Here is a 24,571-nt window from a genome sequence, read left to right as displayed (position 1 = left end):
CATAATAATAATAATAATAATAATATATTGGGTTTCCCCCCGCCACTCTGGGCGGCTTCCAACAAAGATGAAAAATACATTAAAATGTCACACATTAAAATGTCACACATTAAAAACTTCCCTGAACAGGGCTGCCTTCAGATGTCTTCTAAGATGTCACCTCCTCCTCGTTCTTCTGGCGGGAGGATTGGACCTTTGCTCCAAAGTCAACTATCTTTAGGACAAAAGAAGAGGAATTGGCATGCCGGACATTGCCATTCCTTCTCAGCGAGCTCAGCCTGTTTTATCTTTGCATTTGTTTATTTGCAGTTCCAGACTCCCATTTATGCATGGAATGCTCAGCCCAAGGCAGGCTTCAGTGGTGGGGGGGGGGTCCATCTAATCTCGACCATCCAGAGGTTTCCTTGCACTTAGCTTTGATGTGCTGTAGTGATCAAGCTGTGTTTTGCCAGCGCATTCATGCACATTTGTACGTGTGCGCGCAAGATATTTCTGACACTCTTGCGCATGTATATATCCTTAACACATTTTCCTTGTTAACGTAGCTGGCTCCGTCATTCTCCCCCCCCCCCCCATTTTTTAAAAGTAATGCTTAGAAATCCCTCATGTGTCCGCTACTTCTGCCCCCATATTAAGTAGGAAAATTCCAAGGATTGGGGAGGGTATGTGGACAGAGGGAAGAACCACACATGGCAGTATTTATTTATTGAATTTATATTGCGACCTTCCTCTCTAAGGAACCCAGGGCATCAGACAGACAAACTATCGAAAAAGAAAACAAAGCAAAAACATTCTAAAATAAGTTATAAACATTCTTCCATCCACTTGCCAGGGACGGTGTTTTTCTGCTGCCAAATGCCTGGGTAAACTGAAATTCAGATTCCTCCTGAAGGTTAATAATGATGAAGTCAGACTCACCTTGCTAGGGAGCACATTCCACAAGCAGGGAGCTACCACTAAAAAGGCCCTGTCATGGGTTGGCACCAACCAAGGAGACCTTGGTGGGGGCACCAGCAACAAGGCTGTACACAGTACTGTGTCGCAGGGGGCCTATTCTGCTGCTCTCCCCTTCCCCACCCAATTTTGTAAGAGAGGGAACCCATTAATTGGGTTCGATCTCTGTTGGTAGTCCCTTCCCTTCCTACAAGCTTGAGCATCATTGATCGGTCAGTGATTTCCTGCTTTTTCACTTCACAGTGCAGCATTATCTCTAGCTGTCTTGGCTTCAGAAACATGAGCAGCTGCCTTATACCAGATCACATAATTAGTGGTAAACCTCTGGGATTCCCTGCTACTGGATCTTTTTAAGTGAAAATGCTAGAGAATAAGGCTTGGGTCCAACTGTACAGTGCACACTGCTCAACAGTGGTCACTCACCATGGGCTGTGGCTCGAACCCATAAGGTGGCCTTCCCCAAGGGGGTTCCCTCCAGATGTTTTGGGCTACAACTACATCAGCTGAGGCTGATGGGTGTTCTAGGCTGAAACATCTGGCAAGCACTGCATTGAGAAAGACTGTCATAAAAAAGACTTCACGCTTAGATGTCACAGATACCCCAGGTAACTTGTGTCTATTCTATTTATGACATTTTTAGTCACAGTGTAATCAACTTGCACTGAAACCAGTTAAAAACAATGGAAAACATTCCAACCGAGGAAGAGTAGCAGATGAAACTAATGGACTGTTCTGAAATGTCAGAAACTCGCTGGAAGAATCGGAAACCAGGAAGAAACAACTTTTAATAAAGAACGGGGGGGATTGTGTAAACTGTTTGGAAAATTATTGTGTACAAATAGGATCATCTTGAAACTCATAGTTAAAACTATTGACTAAGAAATAGTGAGAGAATAAATGAAAATTGGACTATTGAGGAGATGCAGTAAGAAAATTATAACCGAAGGAACCTCCTTGGGGAGGGAAGCCAAATAGGATATTTGTATTGGATGTTTGTTTGAAAAATTGGAAAAAATAAAAAAATATTTTTTTACAAAATAAAAACAATGAAAACCGAAAAGCCAGAACACCACAAGTAAGCCGTACACTAAGAAGGTCTGCTACACACAATATATGGAGTGATGCTTCCTCAGTGTAAATTTAATACTTAATGTTGTCTTTTTTCTAGTGACGAACACGATGCCATAATTTAAAGCTCAGAAGACAAAGATGAAACCCCATTCCTGTTCCTGCTTTTAGAAGCAATCTCTTCCCCCTACGGAAAACAAGCCTTAAACTGTCCAGAGCCTACACTGGGTGCTTAATTGCTTTTTTGGGGGGTGTACCTTTCTGTAAAATTATGGGGGACCCAGATTCTGCAAGGATTTTGGAAATTTCAAAGTGCCTTCACTGAAGAGTTCCAAGGACCGTCTACACAATTGGTCCCTCCTTGGGGACTGAAGACATGAGCTTAGTTAAAAGTTGCGACTTCTTAGCCATTACATGCTGAAAATCAGGGGATGTGGGCTCCACAACAGAACACAATGCTGTGAACTTGCTTATGTCTACCACTCTTAAAGTTACGTTGTCCTTCTGTTCAGCAAATAAACCAAGCTTCTGTTTTCAAGATGGCGGGTGAATCCAAAAGCAACCTTTTTCACGTTGCTCTTCTTCACTTTGTGGAATGAGGTTGTTTGGGCAGGGAGAAAAGTATTTTTGTTAATGATCTGACATTGCATGTGCCTTGAATTTTTGAGGAAAATGTTTTTCTACTTTTAGCATATACAAGGGTGCGTGAAAGGGTTTTTTCATTCGGGCAGGAGAATTGTTTGCTTTCTTTTGTTTACCTTGTGTGTGTTTTTTATAATGATGCATCGTCTGTGTGCTAGTCCCTGCTGAGTTGGAGGTATCTAATTCCAGTTAATTTTCAGCGCAACCTCTCACCACAAAAGCAAAGACCAGAATAATTGCTCCGCTGGTTCCGTGTGTGGTGAAATCTTATCAGATTCAGTACCGTGTGTCATATGCATTGGCTGTGTGGGACAGTGGAATACATGTTGCCTGCCTGCCTGATATATACAGTTCCTTGACTAGTTCATTGCTTGAATTCAGGCTTGTGTCTGTTAAATGTCGTTGAGAAGAAAGGCAGATTCATAAGAAAGCTTCCACTGGGGATTATTTAAACTTGAATACATTCTGGGGATGTTTTTTAATGGACGAATCACTGTTTTGATATATATTTCTTTTCCTGCTCTTGCCTCTGTTCTTTTTTTTTATTTCATAGCGTAACATTTACCAGATGCAAAAGAGGGGAGTGCAAGCTTGTCCATGAGCTGTAATTCCTGTTCCAAGGAACTAGTTTGCATTGTCACGCTAAGCCACAGTTTGTTTTAAACCGTGGCTTCATCGCAGACCCCAGCAGCTACCATAAATAAGCCATAGTATGGCTTGTGTTGCGCAAACAAGGGCTGTGCTTCATAGGAAACTGTTTCAGACCTGTGGTGCCTTAAGCTCTGGCTCTCCAGAGCTTCGACAGGGGACATTCCCAGCTCTTCCTGCAGATGCCGGTCATTGGACCTGGGACCTTCTAGTTTTGCGCAGTGACAGTATCGTAGCCAATGAGGTTAATTCGAGGCGCGATTATTGCTGATTGGACCTGGGACTTTCTGTGTGCAAAGTAAGATGCTGTGCTACTGAGCTGTGGCCCATCCCTAAAACCACGAGCCATGAAACAGAAGGGGGTAAAATTTATTCTGGGTTTATTTCTTGCTTTTCACTCGTGTTGTGTTTGGAACAATCAGAGCACGATCTGGGTTTGCATGACATGTCCAGCCATGTTGTGCACATTGACGATTAAGCCGTCGTTTGTAACAAACTATGGCTCAGCACGGCATGCAAACCAACGTAATTTCAACTCTCTAAAAAGAGGTGTTCTCGGTCTCCAGCCTTGCTTGCTGCTGAGAAGAATTATGCACAGTTCACAGAGAGAAGGGAAGCTTAAACTCCTTTCATTTGTTGTTGTTGGGGGGGGGGGGAGACATCTCCTCCTCCTAGTTAGGACACAAAACCTCCTCCCAAGCTCCTGAATGTAGCCAGCAGACTTTCTCTTGCCCTCATGACTCCGACATCAGGTGCACATAAGGCCTTTTCTACTTCCCTCCCTTTTTGCATGGATGTAACTACAGATTATGGGACGCGGGTGGTGCTGTGGGTTAAACCACAGAGCCTAGGACTTGCCGATCAGAAGGTCGGTTCAAATCCCCGCGACGGGGTGAGCTCCCATTGCTCGGTCCCTGCTCCTGCCAACCTAGCAGTTCGAAAGCACGTCAAAGTGCAAGTAGATAAATAGGTACCACTCCAGCAGGAAGGTAAACAGCGTTTCTGTGCGCTGCTGTGGTTCACCAGAAGTGGCTTAGTTATGTTGGCCACATGACCCGGAAGCTGCACGCCGGCTCCCTTGGCCAATAAAGCGAGATGAGCGCCGCAACCCCAGAGTCGGCCACGACTGGACCTAATGCTCAGGGGTCCCTTTACCTTTTTGACTGTACAGATTGCAGTGGAGTTCATACCTAAGTTGTTTTGAAATCTCTCTTTTTTAAAAACAAACAGACACAGAGAGTAATTAGCCAATGCGCTTGTTTGTTTGCTTGCTGTTAATGTGCCCACTGTTTTGATGGTCTCTGATTGCATATCAAAAGTTCCCTGAAGTTGATGGGGGGCAATTAATGCATCTGTTTCATCTCAGAAAAGAACATACTAGTTTTTCACCACATCTTCGGTGGAAGATTATTGAAACTACTGCAATGTTCCAAGATATAAGAAGCAGAAGAAAGCATCACGGGGCTGGTTAATAGCTAAAGGCTGTCGAGCAATGCTATACTTACCATGGGCGAGTCTGTGAATTCTTTTAACAAACACTTCCCAAGGGAAACAGCTGGCACTATATATAGAAGCATTGTGTAATGGTGATTGTTGTGAATGTATCCAGTCTCCATGTACCCATAGGATGTTCCTAACAACCACTGCTAAGGGATGGATATTCATGATTGACAAATATCCCTCCAGGAAGCATATCTCAGTATTGCAAGTGGGAGTTCCTTTGAGTTACTTAGAAAACCCTTTGCTCTGTTTAGCAGTTTTAAACCAGTTGAACGGACATTGCTTCTTCCTGAAGAATCTTGGCAACCAGGAAGTACATCTCCCGTTTCCAATCCCCATATTGCAATTCCTAGATTTTAGAATCAGTGTGAAGCTGGTATCTGTTTGTCAACAAGCTTCTGGGAGTTTTTTTTTTTGTAATCCTCTTCCCCACCCCCCTTTCCCTCAAAATAAGTTTGATATTTAATATGCAAGAGTGCTTACTGTTAAAATGATGGAGTCTGTTCATTGAACAAGAAGATTGGGTTTCCATCTATTTTTAAAAAGATGAAACAATTGGATAGATGATGCTCCAGCCCCCCATTTTTCCCCCTGATGTGACAAGGATGCAAATTGTTCTGAGTAATTGTAATGAACATTCTTTTTTCTACCAAACAGTTGCCAGATTTATTCCAGAGGTTTTCAATGTTTTTGAGTCCACGGCTCCCTTGACCAACTACATTCTTTCTGCATCTGCCCTGGGGAGAAATCCTCTCTGAGCCTTAGAAGCCCAATTATGTCCCCCCTTGCCTGCAGAGTTGGCAGCCACTCACCCTTTTCCAAACACTCCCCCTTGTGGATTGTTCCTTCAGCCTCCTCTCCCCTCTCCTTGGGGGTCCTCTGAGCTGCCACAGCTACCGCCACTGCTCTCTGAGCTGCCCTCCCCCCCCCCCCAAAGAGAGGTGCCTGGGAAGCACCCCCTAGCCAGCCCTAGAGACACCATTTGCCTGGGGAGCTTGTAGCCAGGGCTGCTGCAACAAACAGCTTTGCAAGCCTTTGGGAGGCAGAGATGCAAGAGGGCATCCGAGGAGGGAGGGAAGGGAAGGGAGACACACTGTTTGAAAACTACTGCTTTATTCATTTAAACTTGAGGGCCTTTATTCAACATTTTGCAACAGCTGGTAAGAAATACTCAGTTTCTGTATTTGACGGTTTCTTGTCACCTACCTGCAGTATATATTTGATTTATCTCATTTTTTTTCTGCTGCCCTTCGCTCACAGAAATAAAGGTTAATGAAAACTTTCGTTTGCAATCTGAGTGCTTTAAGGGATCTTGGAGGTTACTCCCAAGCCTACCTTCTCAGCATGTTTGCATTCCTGTCTGTGGTGTAGTGGTTAAGAGCAGTAGACTCGTCATCTGGTGAACCGGGTTCGCTTCCCCGCTCCTCCACATGCAGCTGCTGGGTGACTTTGGGCTAGTCACACTTCTCTGAAGTCTCTCAGCCCCACTCACCTCACAGAGTGTTTGTTGTGGGGGAGGAAGGGAAAGGAGAATGTTAGCTGCTTTGAGACTCCTTAGGGTAGTGATGAAGTGGGATATCAAATCCAAACTACTACTACTGCTTCATGACGTCTTTGCCAGCTTGGTCCTATCCACAGAATGGAAGATGGCAGAATCCCCAAGGTGCTCTAAGGGAGCTGACTTCAGGCACCAGGAGCGTTGACTGACCAACTCTGTGTTACAAAGATGTCTGCAAATGTCTCATGAAGGCTGGCAACATCAACTCTGCCCTGTGGGAATCCCTTGCAGTGCCTGGAGACAGGTAGCTCCATCCAACAGTGTGACTTCATCCCGAAAGGTGCATTCCTCCATTGTATCCTGAGACAGGCTGATGCCAACAACAGCACATTTATTACTCAATAGGGTGGGGTGTCCATATATTTATATATATCGTTGTATAATGCTCAGATGAGACAGAGGTCCCCATAGCACTGAGGAGCGTATGATCCAGTGGAGAATCTGTGTTCTAGGTGTTGCTGAACTCACGCTGCCATCATTCTTGACCTTTAGCCATGTTAGCTGGGACTGATGGGAACTGGAGCTGAACCAAACCTGGAGGACAACAGCTTTCTCCACCCCGATCTTGTGTGAGGCCTGATTCTCGTATTGCTAATTATGCAGAGCCACTATGGGTCGCCTTGGTGCATCTCAGTGCTCCCTCGTGTGGCAAGATAAGACATATCGCGGCCAGGTACAAGTACAGAATTTCACAAGTGCGACCTGCAGCGACACGTTACAACATGGATTGCCCCTGCTCAGAGTTTCAGCCAAGCCTTTTCCCTTCCACTTTTGGCAGTCATCAAGCATTCTACGTTCATGGAGCATGCTCAGTCTTTGCTGGGCTTGGCTGAGCCCCCCACCCCAATGTTCTTTGGTCTTCTGCAAGGGCCATGCCAACTCAGCTCATTCTATGCAGAGCCCCAATACCTCAAGGTCTGCCTCTTCATACATGAACCAACTCTACTCTTCCATCCTTGGAAGCCAGACCTTTCTTGGGTGCAGGAGGAAAGGAAGAAGTCAGGAAGTTCTGGAAAAACTTGGGAAGTTGCCATAGACCAAGGCAGACCAAGGGACCATCTAGCTCAGGGGTAGCCAACATGGAGAACCTCCAGATATTTTGGGATTACATCTTCCATCATCCCTGACTATTGGCCATGTTGCATTGGGCTGATGGGAGTTGTAGTCCAAAGCATTGGGAGAGCACCACATTACCCAACCCCTGAGCTAACTTATTAATATCTGCACTGCCAGGCAGTGGCTTTCTGGGGTCTGAAGCTATTTCAAACCTGGTGGTGGAATCTGGGCCATCATTGCACAGCACGACCATCACTGAGCTACAGTCCATCCCTTATTCACACGAATTAAAGAGCATCTGAGAAATGATCACTCAGGATGAGGTTTCTTAGTGGCCTAATCTTTCATGCCCTTTAACATAAACAGGAGGTTTTATGATGCTGACTTTCTAAAACCTTCCCCAGCCTTTCAGCCTTTGCTTAGGAAACTGGTGTTTATCTTTGCCTTTTGTCTGCCTGGGTCTGTTCAAAACTGTTGTGCAAAAAAATTATATATAAAGGTCACGGGGAGTTCAGTCCTGCACAGCAGTTAAGCATTCCTATTTTTGCAGCAGTTCCTCAAGCAGGGCTGTCAGAAATGGTTTGTTTTATTTTCAAAGCTTTGACACTTTATTTTCAAAGCCTTCAACATCCGTGTGAGTGGGAAGGAAATTCACTTTGTTCCAGTTACGACGAACATTTCTATAGCTAAATATGTTATGCATTCTAGCTATAAGGGACTAAATTCATCCAAGCACTGATTATATATCCACATACCAACTCTTGAAAACACCCAAGAGGCTTCTAATTCCTACATTCCCTCCCACTCCAGCCTGTTCCCTGCCAAAATGCTCAGCATTCTGCTCAAACTCAAAAGGCTGCGACTGGGAAGTGTTGCAAATTCATGTTTATAAATGTGCATATTTTAAATCCTGCACATGTGGGGGAAACTTGCCCCTTGTATGGATAGTGCCATAAGGTTTAGCCACTAGGTGGTGCTGGACATAGCTGTCTGCTGGGTGGAAGTCAGCAAACTTTTTCAACAGGGGCACTGTCCCTCAGACCTTGTGGGGGGCCGGACTATATTTTGGGGGGTAAATGAACGAATTCTTATGCCCCACAAATAACCCAGAGATGCATTTTAAATAAAAGGACACATTCTACTCATGTAAAAACACCAGGCAGGCCCCACAAATAACCCAGAGATGAATTTTAAATAAAAGGACACATTCTACACATGTAAAAACACGGCTGATTTCCGGACCGTCCGCGGGCCGGATTTAGAAAGTGATTGGGCCGCATCCGGCCCCCAGGCCTTAGTTTGCTAACCCATGCTCTTGTGTTTATTCTGTCCTTGATGGAGAAAAGCCAATGCAGACTGCACAAAGAAAACACAAACGCAGATTATATTCCATTGAGATCAGACATGGAATATTAGATAGAAATTAACCAGGAACGAATAATCACCAAATGCACAGGCAGTACCTGAAAACCAAGTTCATCTAAGGCAGTTTTCCAAAATAGTGATGTTATTACTCGGATTGTCACTTGCTCTCTCTGAGTTACACAGAAGCCTTCAAGATTTGGAACTGAATGGCTGAATAAACTGAACTAATGTGATTCATTTAATTGTTGATGATCTCAATTAAAAGGCTGTGTGTGTGTGTGTGTGTGTTTATAGTGCCAGCATATATCAGGGAAGTGGAACCACAGGGCAGGGGCAGGGGCAAATGTTTTGCCCTCTTTTGCACCTTTTACATGTTTTCGTCTGGCTAGAATGTGATGCATCTCACCTGTCTACACAGAGCAAGGTGGAGGTTGAGAAACCACTGACATTTGCACAGTTGGAGTATACGTAAAAGTGACATCCATTGCTTCACCCACTTCCATCTCTTCCACCAGTGGCATGAAGCATTTGAAATGCTTCCCATGAGCTAAGGCAGACCCTGGGATGAAAAGCAGCTCAAAACTTAAGTTGTATTTAGAAACATCAAAATAGTTTTTCCTTTTAATATATTTAAGCTTCTAGCATCACAAAATCCTCGTATAATATGAAGACTTTGCAAAAAGATACATCTTCCATTAGGGTAGATTCTGCTAGGCGATGAACCAGTTTAACAAGAACACACACCCTGTTAATATGCAACATGGGCTGTAGGTGCATATATTCCTCTTAGTTTCTCTGTGGCTCTAATGCAATCACAGCTAATAGGAATGCAAATATTATTGCCACGTATGCAGAAAAGTATGTTTGCTTACGTTTTGACACAGCCAATAAGAACAACGAAGGCAACAAGTTTTTTCCTGAGGCTTAAAATTGAGGAGACCATAGAGGGACACACACACACATACACACAACATCTGTTAAAGTTAAAAAGTTGCTACAACAACCTCTTTTGACTGGAAATAGTGAAGGGAGTGGAGCCACCAAATAGATTTGGTCTCATAGTAGCAGAACAAACTCCCTCTGTTGCAACCAAGTATAATGGCAGGCAGCTAAAAGATGACAATATAGATGCATCTGGTGCTCCCAAAACAAGTCTAGGAGTGTCCAAACACTTTAAATTACTGTTTCCAAACACACACACCAATTTGTCACATGGAGCATGCGCTAAACTGGAACCGCATAGGGTGTGATAAGGGGAAGCAGCTGCAGCAGTAGCAGTAGAACAAACACGGAATTATTTAGTTTCTGACACCCTGATGCAGCACCTCATTTTTTTAAATTTTCCACAGGATCTAGCAATGTTAGGTGCTTAAGAAACATTTTAAGAAGTTCAGCAAAAAGTTCAGTTGGAATCATTTGTTGCCTTCAAAGTTGTCCTTATGCACTGCTAGCTACTTGGCGCGTGTCCTTTAGGTTTTGACCAGGCTGCACCAGAAGCCTCAGCAACTATCACACACGATGCCAGTGTTTATACGTATGAGCAAGAGCCCAGTGTAGCATACATGACATTATACAGTACTTAAATTCCTTTGGATCCGTTCCAATTTTTCACTCACATTGCACATGGAGTGCTATTGGACTCATGTCCTGTTTGTGGGCTTCCCATGGGCATCTCGCTGCCCACTGTCAAGAGCACAATTACTGGAGTAGCTGATCATTTACTCTGACCTAGCAAGACTTAAAATAGATCTCTCATATATCTCACACACAAATCTCTCACATCTTCCCAGAAGACGGAAGAGGGTTTAATTGATGCAGTACATGGTCATGACTGCTTACATTTGAATCCTGCTTTTCCAAATGATCTGACAGCATGCATCAAGGGTGGCTAGCATTTGTCCCTCCAGATGCTGTTTGACTGCAATTTCCATCATTACTGCCTTCTCGGTAGTGGCACCCACCCACCAGGTGTCAAAAAGATAAGACAACTGCACAACTTTCTGAAGGCAGCCCCTTATTGACAAGGTTTTTAATGTCTCATGTTTGGCTGTTTTTAAGTTGAAAGCTACCCAGAGGGGCTGGATATAAATAATTATTACTATTATTATTCTTCACAATGTTGGCTGGGGCTGATGGGAGTTTTGAGTCCATCAGCTGCAAAACCACAGGCTAGCATATATTATGGTTATTACATCGAGAATATCCTCACTTAGGGGCCTGAAAGATGGGTCACTTGCTGTCTCAGCGTAACAATGTTATAACTAGATGGGGGTTCAAATTGGGCAAGCCAAATGCGTTATCTACTACATTGGCTATCAATTGCCCCCGACCCCACCCAGGGCCTGTGATGCTAGAAAAGCTATTGTTAAGTGAACTTTATGATCAAGGAGCACAATTCCAACAATATTGGAAAGTCTATATGGCCACTAGAAGGCAAATATCTGAAATCAGGAGAACACATGGGTGAGGGCACTGTAGTGACTAGCTATTGTTTAAACACAAGTATTTGGGAGCTGCATCCTACTTAAGATTTTAAAAATGCATGTATAGATCTATAATACAGACAGTGTCTAAAACAGTTTTTCCTTCCCTTTAGTGATGGTAATGGAGCAAGTCTGAAAATGAGGCTGAAAATAAATTCCAACAATGTTCCTTGAACAACTTTTAATATTAAGTTTATTTCACAAATAATTTTTTAACATTATCAGATCATGTATAAAGCAACGTGGCACAAGTCTTTTGCATTGAACCTTGGTGGTATATAGTTTGTCCTATGACCAACTCAAGTAATACCTGCATAGATGCTTCAATTATCAAACTTCTGCTCATAATTCAGTCAGTTATCAGGGATGGGGAACCTGCAACTTCCTGGGAGCCATTAGACTCCAGCTCCCCCGTCACTCACAGTCAGCAGGGCCTATAGCTAAAGTTAATGGGAGCTACACTAAAACAACATATGGTAAAGCTACAGGTTCCTCAAATGTGGTCTATATTAAATATATTTTAGATTAACCAGTTATACATGTCAGAAAGCTTCCCAATAGGTTAACAAATAATCAACAGCTACTTTTGTGAACCACAAACTGTAACACACCCTGCAAGGTTGCTCACTCCCATCTTTAGTAACATTTGGTTCCAAGGCACTACAAAGCTAGACTGGATTAGCAATCCAGTCATTTGAGAAACAATAACTGACCCAAAAAAAGTGCCCACTGGATCTTGCTGATCAAACTTGCTGTGAGGATCTTGCTGATCAAACTCATTTTATGCCCTTCATGAAAGAAATGTCCGCACTGTACCCTTGATTGTCCCTCTGCATATAGGGCATTTTCTAAGGGAAGGGGCACATTCTTTACACACAACTAAGTGGCCACATGGGATGAAGACAATGGACACTTCCTTGTCCATGCAAACTTTGCATGTTCTCTCTTCTTGCAATCGTCTCAGCTGTTCTTCCATGGGCAGGCCTGCAGGGGAGAAAACATATGTTATATATGTTCCAAATTGCTGTATTTTACAACACAAAGAAATACCACTGTTTCCAAGTCTCTCCCCCTCCATCCCAAAAACTCCCTTTGTTTTCTTTTTCTGCATCCACCAATACATGTTGGAGTTATTCTAACTGACGAAGAGCCTTCAAAATCAGAGCTTTCTAGTTTTCCTGAAGGTGTACCCATTCAGAAACTGCTCGCAAAAATGATTCAAAAAGCAAATGTGAAGGTGTGCTTCATGATGCTATTCTTGCAACAAATGTGAAGGCAGCATTTCCTATAGGGGAAAGACGTGGAGGCTCCAGATAACAAACTACCAGGGATGTGCAGAAGGCAAGTTTCCATTTCATTCTTGTTACAAGAAGAAAGGACTGGAATTTACTCAAAATCATGGCACCTGCCTAGACTTCTTAAACTGTGATTTCAAACTGCAGAAGTAGGAAAACTTTTATACAGTGGCGCCTCGGTTTTCGAACGTCTCGGAAGTCAAATGTTTTGGCTTTTGAACGCCGAAAACCCAGAAGTAACTGCTTCAATTTGTGAACACTTTTCGGAAGCCAAATGTGCCATGTGGCTTCCATATTGAGTTTTCCAGATGTAAATGCATGCTTTGGTTTTCAAACATTTAGGAAGTTGAACTGTCTTCTGGAATAGATGACATTCGAAAACCGAGAAACCACTGTATATGGTGCTTCTCTATACCAAGTATCTGAAACAATTTAAAATGCGAGTTTTAAAATTTATTTTTATAAGCAATCCATATTATTTCAAATGGTGCCCAATGTTATTTTAGTGAATTCAGTTTTTACCTGAAACATCTTCTGTCGGAATATAAGGCATTTTCTTCTCCTCTAAAAAAATAAATAAAAAATAGTTATGTTCAATAAACGTAAGACTTCCTGCAAGCAATAAGCTGCCATACTAATCGACAGGGTTCTATGGTTTCCGGCATACAATCCCTAAAGCAAGGCCAATGACCTCTATTACTGCTCTGAATTATAACATGCTAAGTCTGTCATCTCTCAGAGAAGTGGCAATTAGATGTTAAGCAGCACATTCTTTTCTCAAACTCACCGAACAAGTCTTTGTATAATACAAAATCGCACTCTTGTAAACAGTTTCTGAATATGTTTGCAGCTGTGTTTCCTTTCACCAAGATGGTATCAATCAGTTCTCTCGCTTGCAGTGGTGTCTGGGTTTTTTGTTTAATAACATGGTATTCAATGTCAGTTATTACTTTGGATGTTAATAAACTTTCAAGGATAGGAAGCACACATGTCAAGCGCTGAAATAATGCATTTCGGTTCTTCCTGATTAAGGACAGATCTAAAATATAAATAATGAAAAATGATTATAGTTCAATTGGTTTAGCATTGGAAGATTTAAGGAGAAATTTTGAAATCACAAGAGGGTGGGGGAGAATGGAATTGAAAATAATTTATGCTTCTGAAACAAGTTTAGGTAAGATAAAGAAAATACAACATTTCAACATTCACAAAGCCTGCAGGTCTTCCTCCACAGCCTTCCCTCACCTGAAAAATGAATGTCCCAAAAGGTTGGAAGAAAGTTGAATTATGCTTTAAGAACAATTTTCTTATGTGTTAACTTAGCATATAAAAAGAGTATACTGTCTGGTGTACTGATAAAATGGATTGGGAGTGAATGCGGACAAAGCATTTTGCATTGCGTCATATTTACGTAGCTAGCCTATTCTGGACCAACTGAAGTTTCCAGGCCATTTTAAAAGGCAGCCCCACATTTAATAAATTGCAATAATCCAACTATGAGGTTACCAGAGCATGGATAACTGTAGCAAGGTTCTGTCCAAATAGGGCTGACACTGGCAAATCAGTGAAAGATGACAAAAGGCACACCAAGAGCACTTCAAGTTATGAGTCTGCTTCTTTAGGATTAGTACAATGCCATCCAGAGAAGACTGATCACTACCTAATTGGGTAAACCAGCCACCAAACAACAGTACCTCCAACTTGCCTGAACTGAATTTCATTTAGGCTCACAGGTAGAATAATAGTTTCCAAGTTACAGGAAGTAAAAGTCACAACTTTATTTTGCATTCACTTGACACACAGAGTCCAATGCCAGGTACCACAGTTTAAGAAGAATGTAGAAAAAATAATAATGAGATCGGAGGGCAACAAAGATGGCCAATGGTACTGGAAGTAGGTCCTATGCAGAAAAACTGATGGAACTGGATATACCGTATTTTTCCGGGTACTGGACGAAGTTTTTCGACTCAAAAACCACGTCCAAAGACTGGGGTCGTCAAACACAAAGACAGTGCCATGGCGGGGGGGGGGGGAGTGGTGCAGCACCAGCCATTTGGTTGGCAGGAGCATGGCTTCCGATGCCGCGGCGAGCGATCTGGGGGGTGTTTCCTGCCCACAGCTGCATGGGGGGGGGGGAGAGAAGCTGCGCGCCGCCGACCAGCTCTTTGATGGGAGCACAAATTCACCCGATGCTGCTGCGCACGGGAAGCACTCCCTGGATCATTTCCCATGCACGGAGGCGTCGGGGGAGGTTGCACTCCTGCAAACTGGATGGCTGGAGGGAGTGCAAATTCACCTGATGCCGCTGTGCATGGGAAACAATCTAGGGGGTGTTTCCTGCCTGAAGCTGCATGGGGGGAGAGGCTCAACAACTTTGGGCCATCTCCCCTCACTTTCTTAAAATTTAGTCCCCCCCAAATGGGGGGGGTGTCCTTACACAAGGGGGCGTCTTATAGACGGAAAAGTACGCTATTTAGCCCAGAGGTTGATAGAGACAGTAACACAATTCAAATACCTGATGGATTGTCATCTAGCAACCCTAGATGGCAGGACTAGATCTAATGAAAGCAATTTGATAATGGCATCCTTGAGGGCTGTGGGCTCTTCCCTTCTGGGAATCTTCCAAGTAGAAGCTGGGAAGCCATTTTTCAAGGATGATTATGAAGAGAATGAAGCAACATAACAGATTCTATCACTAGAGCTTTTTACATACCTGATGTCACTTCCTCTGCTTGCACCACCTTCTCGTCTTCATTCTTCTCATCTCCTGCAGCAATGAGGTCGGACACAAGATCATTTACAGATTTATAATTCTCTCCGGTTGTTAAGATTTTACTCTGAACAGTCTGCTTGACTAGTCTTTTGCTGAATCCCATCTCCAAGGCAGCTTCAACCACTGGGGTTTTCATCATGATTGCATCTTCTGAAGTACTCTCACCAGGTCCAAAATGAATAACTGCTCAGAGAAAAATTCATGGCATTGCTCATTAGATCCATATGGATTTTGAAGAATATGTTTTAAATTTAAATTAAAACAGAATAAGATCATGTTTACATCAGGTTCCATGTCCAACATTGAAAAAACCTTTGCTTTACTTTTATGCAAATTAGCTTTTATATTAGGCTACACTAAAGGCCTTTTCACACAAGAAGCTTATGGATGTGAACATATTAAACTGTCTTATACTAAGTCAGACCACGGATCCATTTAGATTAGCAGTGACCCAGAACAGAAATCCAAAATCTCAGGAAAGGCTTTTCTGAATTGTACTATCAGGGACCTTTTTGTCTAAACATACCAGGGACTGAATCTGGAACTGTAGGCACACAAAGAATGTGCTCACCTACAAAGCAGTGAGACCTCCCCTTCAGAAACGTACAGACCCTATATCTTTCTGCAATAGGCAAGAACCAACCAGCTTCTACTCCGTAAGTAGAATCACTAATCAACTTACTAGATAGGATGTTTGTAAGTTACAGCAGCTGACATAGGAACTATGCTTGACAGCAACACTAATTAATTCACTAGCTGTATTTGGAAAAGCAGCTTTTTAAAGTCCAGAGCAAGCTATCAAACAAATATTTTGAGCCTCTATTATACAGTCTCCATAAGTGATATTGGCTTTCTCCAACTTAGGTCAGATCAATTCACAGGATGATACCTAATGTTGATCATATTCAAGTCCATTGATTTCATTGGGGTTACCCTGAATATAACTTATTTGGACCACCCACAGTAATTTCAAAGCTATCCACAATATTTTTTTGCACCACCAGGGGGCCCCTATGAAAATGCTGATAGAGGTTTTGCTAGCAATCTCAATGAAGACCTTAAGAAGAAAACGACAGTTTTATCTGAGTGTGCTTTTTCAGGAACTGCGCATTGAGTTTGGATTTTTTTGAAGTGTTTGCCATGGTTGTTGAATTCTCATTTTTTGCAGTTTTTGTTATTTATTATACTTGCTGTAAGCTACTCTAATGTCCAATTACTGGTGGAAGAGCAGGAAAGGTTATTCATTATGTTCTTGCCAAGTTGTGGCAAGATATGAACTGCATTAACATTCCACTTAGTAAGCAAGGCAATGCAAATGAGAGTAAGACAAACATAAGTCTCCTCATTTTGAGAGTACAATACCAAGGGACAACAGTTATTTCTGAGAATCCATATTTAAGTTGCTTTATAAGACACAATACTTCTAGATAAATGATTAAAACCTGATAGTGCTAAGTGTTTTTGGTATTCCTTATTTAACAAACAGTGCTTTCATATTCCAAGTGTCCATACCAACTTAAATATCTTGTAAAAAATACTTACTTGGATCAATATTTTCATCCACAGGTGTATCTGAGGTGGATAACAGCTACAAAACACAGAAAGAGTGTTTTAAAATGAATGTAAGTTTTGTGTATCAAAACAGAAGTGAACACAAGAAGTTTGCCAAAATTTAAACCACTTAAACAGTCACCCTAAACATCTGCATGCACTCTGTCCTGACCACCACAGCAATGTTCTTGTCAGACACTTTGAGGGCCGACTGTTGCTGTTACAATACATTGTCAACTGCCAGAAGAAAGGGGAAGCTTGTAGCTCCTATATGCAACTTTGATTGTTAGCTGCAGTGAGCACAGTAACAGATCACAAGTCAAGCAGTTTGCTCAACTAGCCACTTAGTCACTCTTAGGAAACCATCACAGTTGCCATGTGAAATTGACAAATTTCTACAGAATCACAGAAAACTCAGATGCTCTCTAAAAGACCACATCCTTTGACCTGGTCATTTAATCAAGTTCACACCTTTATTTGTAGCCACTTTCAGCATGCCTAACACATGGTCGGCTTTTATGTGATTAGGGGGAAGAGGTTAAAATTAAAGGCTCTTCTAGAGAGCTTAGTTTGAAAGTGTCCAATTTAAAAATCTATGAGGTACAGTGGTACCTCGGGTTACAGATGCTTCAGGTTACAGACGCTTCAGGTTACAGACTCCGCTAACCCAGAAATAGTACTTCGGGTTAAGAACTTTGCTTCAGGATGAGAACAGAAATTGCGCGGCAGTGGCGGTGGGAGGCCCCATTAGCTAAAGTGGTGCTTCAGGTTAAGAACAGTTTCAGGTTAAGAAAGGACCTCCAGAACGAAGTTCTTAACCCGAGGTACCACTGTAATACACAAGAATACTGCTGAAATTAGAGCAAAGTAGTTGTTTGAATACCTGTTCAAGAAGATGGGGGAATCTTACTTGAATCTGATGGACAAACTCTTGTCCTTTCATATGCCGCAGGTACTCACATCTAGAAGATAAAATGCAGTGTTTCAATTCTAATATACAGATTGTACATTGTTCCAGATACATGCAGACCGAAGTGCCTCAGATAAGCCATATGCATGCCCAGTTCTAAATGTTCACTTTTGAAGTGGAGTTTGTAATCTGACATGACAACTCCTCCAGATACATAACATATTAACAGAGAATCTGCTCCGTTTAAACCACGGTCGGTCAATCTATGACCGAAAGGTCACATGCAGCCCTCAATCTAATTTCATGTGGGTAGGGGAAAGTCTGGATGGAATAAGCAGGGGAAATATGGAGGGAGAAATGAGAAGGGTGCAGAGAAAGCCTTCTGAGAATGATCAGTTCAGTCCCCTGCAAAAACTATTTAGTCACTCCCTGGCAGCCCACTTGGCAGGGGGAAAAAGATAATAGAATATAGTCTGCTTACTGCTAGCATCTGCCCCCAACAGATTGCCCCAAGGGGAATACAACTCTCAGCAGGAAAAAAACAATACTCCTCTTAAAATAGATCTCTTTGGGATACTAGTTTTGCCTTTCAGTTCCAAATATATTAAGATTAGGACCATAATTGCTACTATTTCAAATAAGTTTAGATGTACCTTGGAAACCATTTAGCATGTTCTACCCATGGATCATCCCCAGACTCCCAACACCTGAGTCCACCATCACAGCAGAAACATTTAACATCATCATTGCGACCTGAAGAGGGGAGGGGGAAAACAGTTTATATAATATTTTTAAAGATACGTTCAGCAGTCACTGATTAAACAGTTAAAATAAATAAATAAATAGAGTCCAAGTGACCAAAAATAGGCAGCTCACTTACCCACATAATAGAAGCCAGCATCTGCAAGCCGCGGTGGCTGAACTGGAACTGCAGCTGGCCAGCTTTTGAAAGTGTTGAGGCGCATTACGTAGGTCTGCATGCTCATATTGGAGACTGTGAAACTGGTCTGGTCACACATTTGTTCCACAAAAGGGCAGTTTGGAAAGTGCCTCCGATGTTCCGACATGGCATTATCCTTAGGCTCCCAGTTACTCAGTTGACCACCACAGGCAAAACAAGCCACCTTGTCCGCAGGCCCAATGTAATAAAATCCAGCTTTTGCCAAAGAAGATGGTGACAGAAATGTCAGTGGCCATGACTCAAAAGTGCGCAGTCTGTCTTCCTCTGCACTCATTGCATAATTGACTGTTTTAGGTCTCAAATGGGACAAGTCTTCAACTGCCCTGGATGTGACTGGATCATGAGGAAAGCTTGAAAAGCTTCCACTGAAATAGCCAACTTGATCCATATTTGCTGCTGGTGTCGGGGAATGTGAAGAAGAAAGGCCAAAGGTAGTTGGAGGTGAAAAGGCAGAATTAAATGATGAACCGAGATTGTTCAATGGAGTCAAACTCTTTACAAAGTTGCAGCTGGGGTAGAGTTGCTTATGCTTGTCCAGAGCCTTGTCACCTTTTTTCCAGTTATCCAACATCAAGCCACAACTAAAACATTTTACTTTGTCTTTCACACCAGTGTAATAGAAACCAGCACGGGCGAGACTCCTTTCAGATACAGGTACATTCTGAGGGAAAGTCGAAAAGGTAGACATCCTGTAGAGTTCACATGACAGATCGTACGTCAGTTCACTTACATCACTGCTATTCCTCAGTTTGGACGGTAATGAATCATATATGTTCATGACGATGAAATAAGATAGGAGAATGGGACGAGTCTGAAGCCTGGGAGATAGTTTTGTGCAAATCTGATTAACTTCCAGGCCATAATAAAATAAAAACCTGAAAGCAAAACATTGCATGCAATTTCTTTATAAAGTATCTCTTTCATTCAGTACTTTCATCTTTCTGGCTAAACATAATTTGTTCTCTTTTTCAAAATGCACACTTCCTTAAAACACTGTAGTTCCTTCTTCCTAATAAGTGCTAATGTTCCCCTTCCCATTATGGCAGAAGGGAGGAAGCCTTAAAAATAAAGTGTGAAGAAGAAAACTGAATATTTAGCCCATAGCCTGTAAACTCGGACATGAGTCCCACCCAAATCTAAGGAAGTCCAAATAAATTAAGTTAGTATCAGGCTGCAGCATTAGTTTCCAAATCCTGTTACTATGTAGAAAATAAAAGTGCAGAAATGTAGGGTATTAAGGAAAAGTGGAATCTGTAGGCATATGTATGACTTGCTTGTAGTTGGCTACATATGCTGAGAAGCCTTTTCCCCTTTAAAGTCAAATTAAACCAGGAATGTATGGGTTGTCCCCAACTAGGTTTTACTTAAAGGAGACCCACTGAAAGTAGTGGATGCAAATCTCCATTGATTTCAGTGGTGCTACTCTGAATATGACAAATATAGGATACCACCCTGTGTTTTGAAACTATGGTACATAAATACATCAGCTCCCTCTTAAGATTAGTTTAATTCTTGCCAAGAAAATACTCAAGGATTTCCCCTCAAATACATCAATGACGTTTTGGAACTATTAAGCTAAGGGTGATCTCTGCAAACCACTATTGCTCTTGCCCTGGACACCAACAAGCTTTAATCAGCCCTAGAACATTTTCTTTCCTTATGTTGTTGCTGAAGTTTTATAGCATAATTTTAACCAGGTTGCTTTACTATTATTAGAAGTTTATTGTGTTTAACATAATTATATTGCTTGGGAGAGGAAAAATGGAACATCGGTAGGGCTGTATAGAAATTTAATAAATAATAATAATACTCATTAGCTAAAATATTTAGGCAAGTCATGTCTCTCCTTAATAAAAGCAAAAATAATTTTAGTATTTATGCACAAAACTATCTCCCAGACTTCAGACTCAAGTCCCTTTTAAGGGGCTTAGGCAGCCATATTGGAATATTGGGTCCACAAGGAGAAACAGTAAATGTAATGTGTGATAAACACAAGGTTACCAAGACCTGCATGAAGAGAAAAAGATATATGAGCTTCTTTAAAAAGTTACAGTATACTGTGTGTGTACACAGTTGTAAAGCACTACAAATATTCAATGGCAATAAACTTCACTTCAGTTATATTTTTAGCCAGAGTCTAATAACTTGTCTATGCCAACTGTCAGAATGGACTGGTGTTGAACTGAAGCCAATTTAGCCCACAAAGCATCCTTTGTGCCTATACTGAAAGACAATAAAGGAATCAGTGTTAACACCACTGATGTAGAGTTGAGAAGTTCAGGTTAGCTGCAAATCTCTCAGAATGGTGGCGGGGAGTGGGGATCAAGATTCCCTGCTAACTGTACACAAGAGAAGGCCATATATGAAGGCTCCCATAAGTTGATATTCACCTGCACATAGGAAGCACTCATATCTGCCAATGTGTAAGCTTTCTACGTAGGGATTTTTATGTGGAAAACAAGGCATCCTCTGAAAGCTCTGACATTGAGGTCAATGCTTCCTCTGAAAGCTTACTGACATTGAGGTCAATGCTTCCAATTGCGCAGTGTATTTAACTATTTCAGAAGTTGTTCTGGAATTGACTGCACATTGCTAGAGGTATTATATCAAAATTATTTTGGTTCACAGTGCTTTGGTCACAAACAATCAATACTTTTCAGAATTCCATTATGCTTAACATGTGACTTTTTATACACAGACTTTCCATCTAGGAAAGTGCCTGTGCTGCATGATGTATCACACACCATCATGGAGTGAACACATGGTTCACAGTTCTTCAGAACTCAAAAAATAGCATTTCTGAAGTATGGGAACAAAGAAAATTAATTAGAGTTAATTAGAAAACTAAACAATCTGTTAAGTAGTATCTACATGAGCTAGCAGCCATAAATTAAGTGCATCTCAGCTACTGCCTCTTTGGAGGAGCTAAGGCATATTTTAAGTGCCTGATGTAGGAAGGCATCCATAATACTCAAGTCTTGCACATCTACACTTTCTGAGTAATTAGCAAATCATTTTAACATAACAATACCCCATTGGCTGTCAGCAGGGATCAATTTATGACAGACAACTCTAAGGTTATGTCACACTTTAAAAAATAAATGGCACTTTGGATTTTTAGCATCTTCAAATCAAGTTATTTTTTTTCTTCTTATGAATCTATCTGTGATAGTCTAGATAAAATCCCATACTCAAATAAATTAAATTACAGACCCTTATTAGCCTATTCCATTATTTGACACCATAAGGCTAGGACATGTACTGCAGCATAACCTTTCATACATCTATCAGATGTTTGAAGAGCCAACTTCAGAGGACAGGTATATAAAGCACATAGTGTGTGAAGAAAAAGAAGTATTATAAAAATAAAACAAAGTGAGGTCAAAAGGAGAAAAGTTACAAGGGATGATTTACAGAACACAAAATGAGATCTAGGCACAAACAATAAAAGATCCAGAATGTCTAAACTAGTGATGGGCTGACAGTAAAAGATGAACAGCACACATTAATACCCACAATAACAGAGATATGGCAAGTCTATCAAGTAACCCTGGCTGTGCTACAAGTATATACCTATTTGCCTATACTGTGTTCCTACTATGTGAACTGCCCTGAAGCCTCCGGGTATAGGGCAGTATATAAATTCAATAAATAAATTAATAATAATATTATTTTAAGAAGTTTAAAGTATACTCAGCTGAACTAAAATGGAACAGCAGTCTAAGATATAAAAGAGCACCTATTTATTAGACTTGCACTGCAGGATTGCAAAATAACAGTGCAGTCCACATAGGTCAAGGAACATCAAACAAAAGGATTAAAGGTCTGGTGTGAGCAAATGGAAAACTACAAGTGTGAGGCCATTAAAGGAGGAATGAATAAAATGTCAACAGACTGTGCTAGATGACAATGAGGAGAAACAATAGTTACATTCCAAAAGTAATAACTAAAGGGAACAGTGGAATCAAAGTACCAGCAAAGTTTAGTAGCAGTTGTTAAAGCAGGATAGGAATGAAGTGATAAGGTGCCCAACATCTTTTGCTATCTTCATGTCCTGCTCTGACCGTCTGGCTGCTGATATAAACAGAATGCCGGACTTTGATAGACCCAGGTCTGAAGTGCTTGGTCATCCCTTGATTTTACCAGTTGCTCCCATCAGCTGATAATGTGAACATGTGGCTCTGATCTATAGGTAGCCACAGAGACTGCATGCCACTCTATTTAGCATTAGCACATCAATTTCTTTTCATCTCTGAATCCAGCTGTCGCATCAATGCGTAGTAGCCTCCAATTTATGTCTTCCACTTTCATGTCCCGTTCCTAGCAATTCTCCCTAGTCATCACAGTAACATGAAACCACTATTCTAGGAAGCTTATCATTAACTACAGACCAACTGCTCAGAAAAGAAACCTGACCACCTCTAACTAGCATTTTCCTGCAATGTACAACAACTGCAGGAAGAGAGGCTATGTCCTAAGACCCTAGTCTTCAAATGACTGCCCAGTTGATAATAATCACATTCTGTTTGTAATCTGCTGGGGGGGGGGGCTTTTTAAACAATCAAGCAGCATATAAATTATATTAAATAAATAAATTTTCAAGTTAACTCTGTAAGCTTACTTTGAGGTGACTCAACAAAATAGTAAGCTCAGCCCTTACATAATATGCTTACTCACCTAAGCCCCACTGTGCTCTATGGGGCTTTGCTCACGTGGCAGCTTGAAGACTGCAGTCCCACCCCCACCCCCCTTTCTCTCTCCATCAACTGCCGTGCACTGCCGATATGTCAACTTTGCGGCTAAGCTGTGCGGCTTTAATTTCGTACCCCACCCTCCGCAAAAAAAATATAAATGCACACCACGCCTGTTTTGATCGGGCACTTACGTGTCCTCCTCCTACGAGCCTAAAGTTTCAGCTCCCCGCCCGGTTTAAATCGCGATAGTTGGCAGTGGCCCGATTTAAAATAAAATATTCGCTTAAGCAGCTGCGTGTGTGTGTTAAAAAACAAAACTGCTTCTAACTGCCGAGTTCTTCGCCCTAATTCTTTTTGCAAAACGCTTTGAGGTTCCTCCGTTTAAAGCTGAAGCGGCACAAGGAGATACATTGCACTGTTCTGCACTTAAACCGAATTTTTCGCATTTTTAAAGCCCCGGGACCGTCGTGTGAACAAAGGCCAAGCTACATATAATGATGGTGATGATAGTAGTAGTAATGTATAGTTATAACAGTATTATAATAAAAAGAACAGCAGTAGTATACTATTATACAGTAATATTATTAGTATATTGTTATGCCGTAATATTACTAGTATATTGTTATACAGTAATAATAACGTATAAAATTCTGTATATTGTTATGCAGAAATAACGTATAAAAGTAATAATAATAATGGTAGCAGCAGCAGTAGCAAAAGTGTAAAAAGAACAACCCGCCCACAAACGCCCTCCAGCAGCGGCGGCACAATAAGGCCCCACCCCGACCCCGACCCCTCGGCCCCGCTTACCTCCAGGCCCTCCCAGGCGGATTTGGAAGTCTCCGCCGGCCGCCTCCCGGCCCCTATATACTGGGGGAGGGTGGGAAAGGGAAACTCACGAAACAAGACCGTCGGAAAGAACCAAGGAGCGAGGCTAGAAAGCCGAGCGGGGCCCGCCCCAAAGGAGGGAGGGGAAATAACTCGAGGACGGAAATTCCTGTCAGCAACCGCGGTCTCCTCCTCCTCCTCCACAGGCCGCGGGTTTCTTCCACAAACGGAAAAAGCCCCTCGCAGCAGAACAAGGCAGGCTCTGCGGCCGTTGCGGCGCATGCG

The 24,571-nt window shown here is 42.0% G+C and overlaps 2 protein-coding genes across 10 annotated transcripts in view; one reads left to right on the top strand and one right to left on the bottom strand.

Annotated features, from left to right (window-relative positions):
* TMEM123 (transmembrane protein 123) overlaps positions 1-6,095 on the top strand; it is a gene marked incomplete at its 5' end in the record, with an annotated part of 28,603 nt that extends 22,508 nt beyond the window's left edge. Inside the window, one exon of the mRNA XM_083436831.1 lies at positions 2,123-6,095. Coding sequence (XP_083292957.1) covers positions 2,123-2,147 — 25 coding nt within the window. The 3' untranslated portion in view covers positions 2,148-6,095. The remainder of the gene's footprint in view (positions 1-2,122) is intronic.
* A 5,355-nt stretch (positions 6,096-11,450) lies between these two features.
* Positions 11,451-24,571, bottom strand: BIRC2 (baculoviral IAP repeat containing 2). Of its 9 annotated transcripts, none has more exons than XM_083436496.1 (9): positions 24,269-24,571; positions 18,684-19,639; positions 18,457-18,556; positions 17,777-17,855; positions 16,885-16,930; positions 15,283-15,525; positions 13,357-13,608; positions 13,092-13,133; positions 11,451-12,258 (listed from the first exon to the last, which is right to left on the bottom strand). In XM_083436496.1, the coding sequence occupies exons 2-9, from the start codon at positions 19,540-19,542 to the stop codon at positions 12,065-12,067; spliced, it is 1,815 nt and encodes a 604-aa protein (XP_083292622.1). In that variant the 5' UTR covers positions 19,543-19,639; positions 24,269-24,571; the 3' UTR covers positions 11,451-12,064. The 9 variants fall into 9 exon arrangements, with proteins under 9 accessions (XP_083292622.1, XP_083292624.1, XP_083292621.1 ...); XM_083436498.1 differs by having other exon boundaries at positions 18,684-19,582; XM_083436495.1 differs by having other exon boundaries at positions 18,684-20,771; positions 24,269-24,545.

The sequence above is a fragment of the Podarcis tiliguerta genome, assembly GCF_965153285.1.
Source record: "Podarcis tiliguerta genome assembly, chromosome: 4".
Lineage (NCBI taxonomy): Eukaryota > Metazoa > Chordata > Lepidosauria > Squamata > Lacertidae > Podarcis > Podarcis tiliguerta.
The sequence above is the reverse complement of the archived record's forward strand: the minus strand, read 5'-3'. Positions and strand labels throughout refer to the sequence as shown.

What these genes read in the sequence shown, in the direction of transcription:
- BIRC2 (XM_083436495.1), bottom strand. Translation starts at nt 19,659, where the DNA reads ATGCAATGTTTTGCTTTCAGGTTTTTATTTTATTATGGCCTGGAAGTT. An exon ending in TGCTGGCTTCTATTATGTGG is followed by an intron (nt 18,557 to 18,683) that starts GTAAGTGAGCTG and finishes TCCCCTCTTCAG; the next exon opens with GTCGCAATGATGATGTTAAA. An exon ending in TCCCCCATCTTCTTGAACAG is followed by an intron (nt 16,931 to 17,776) that starts GTATTCAAACAA and finishes TGTGTTTTGTAG; the next exon opens with CTGTTATCCACCTCAGATAC.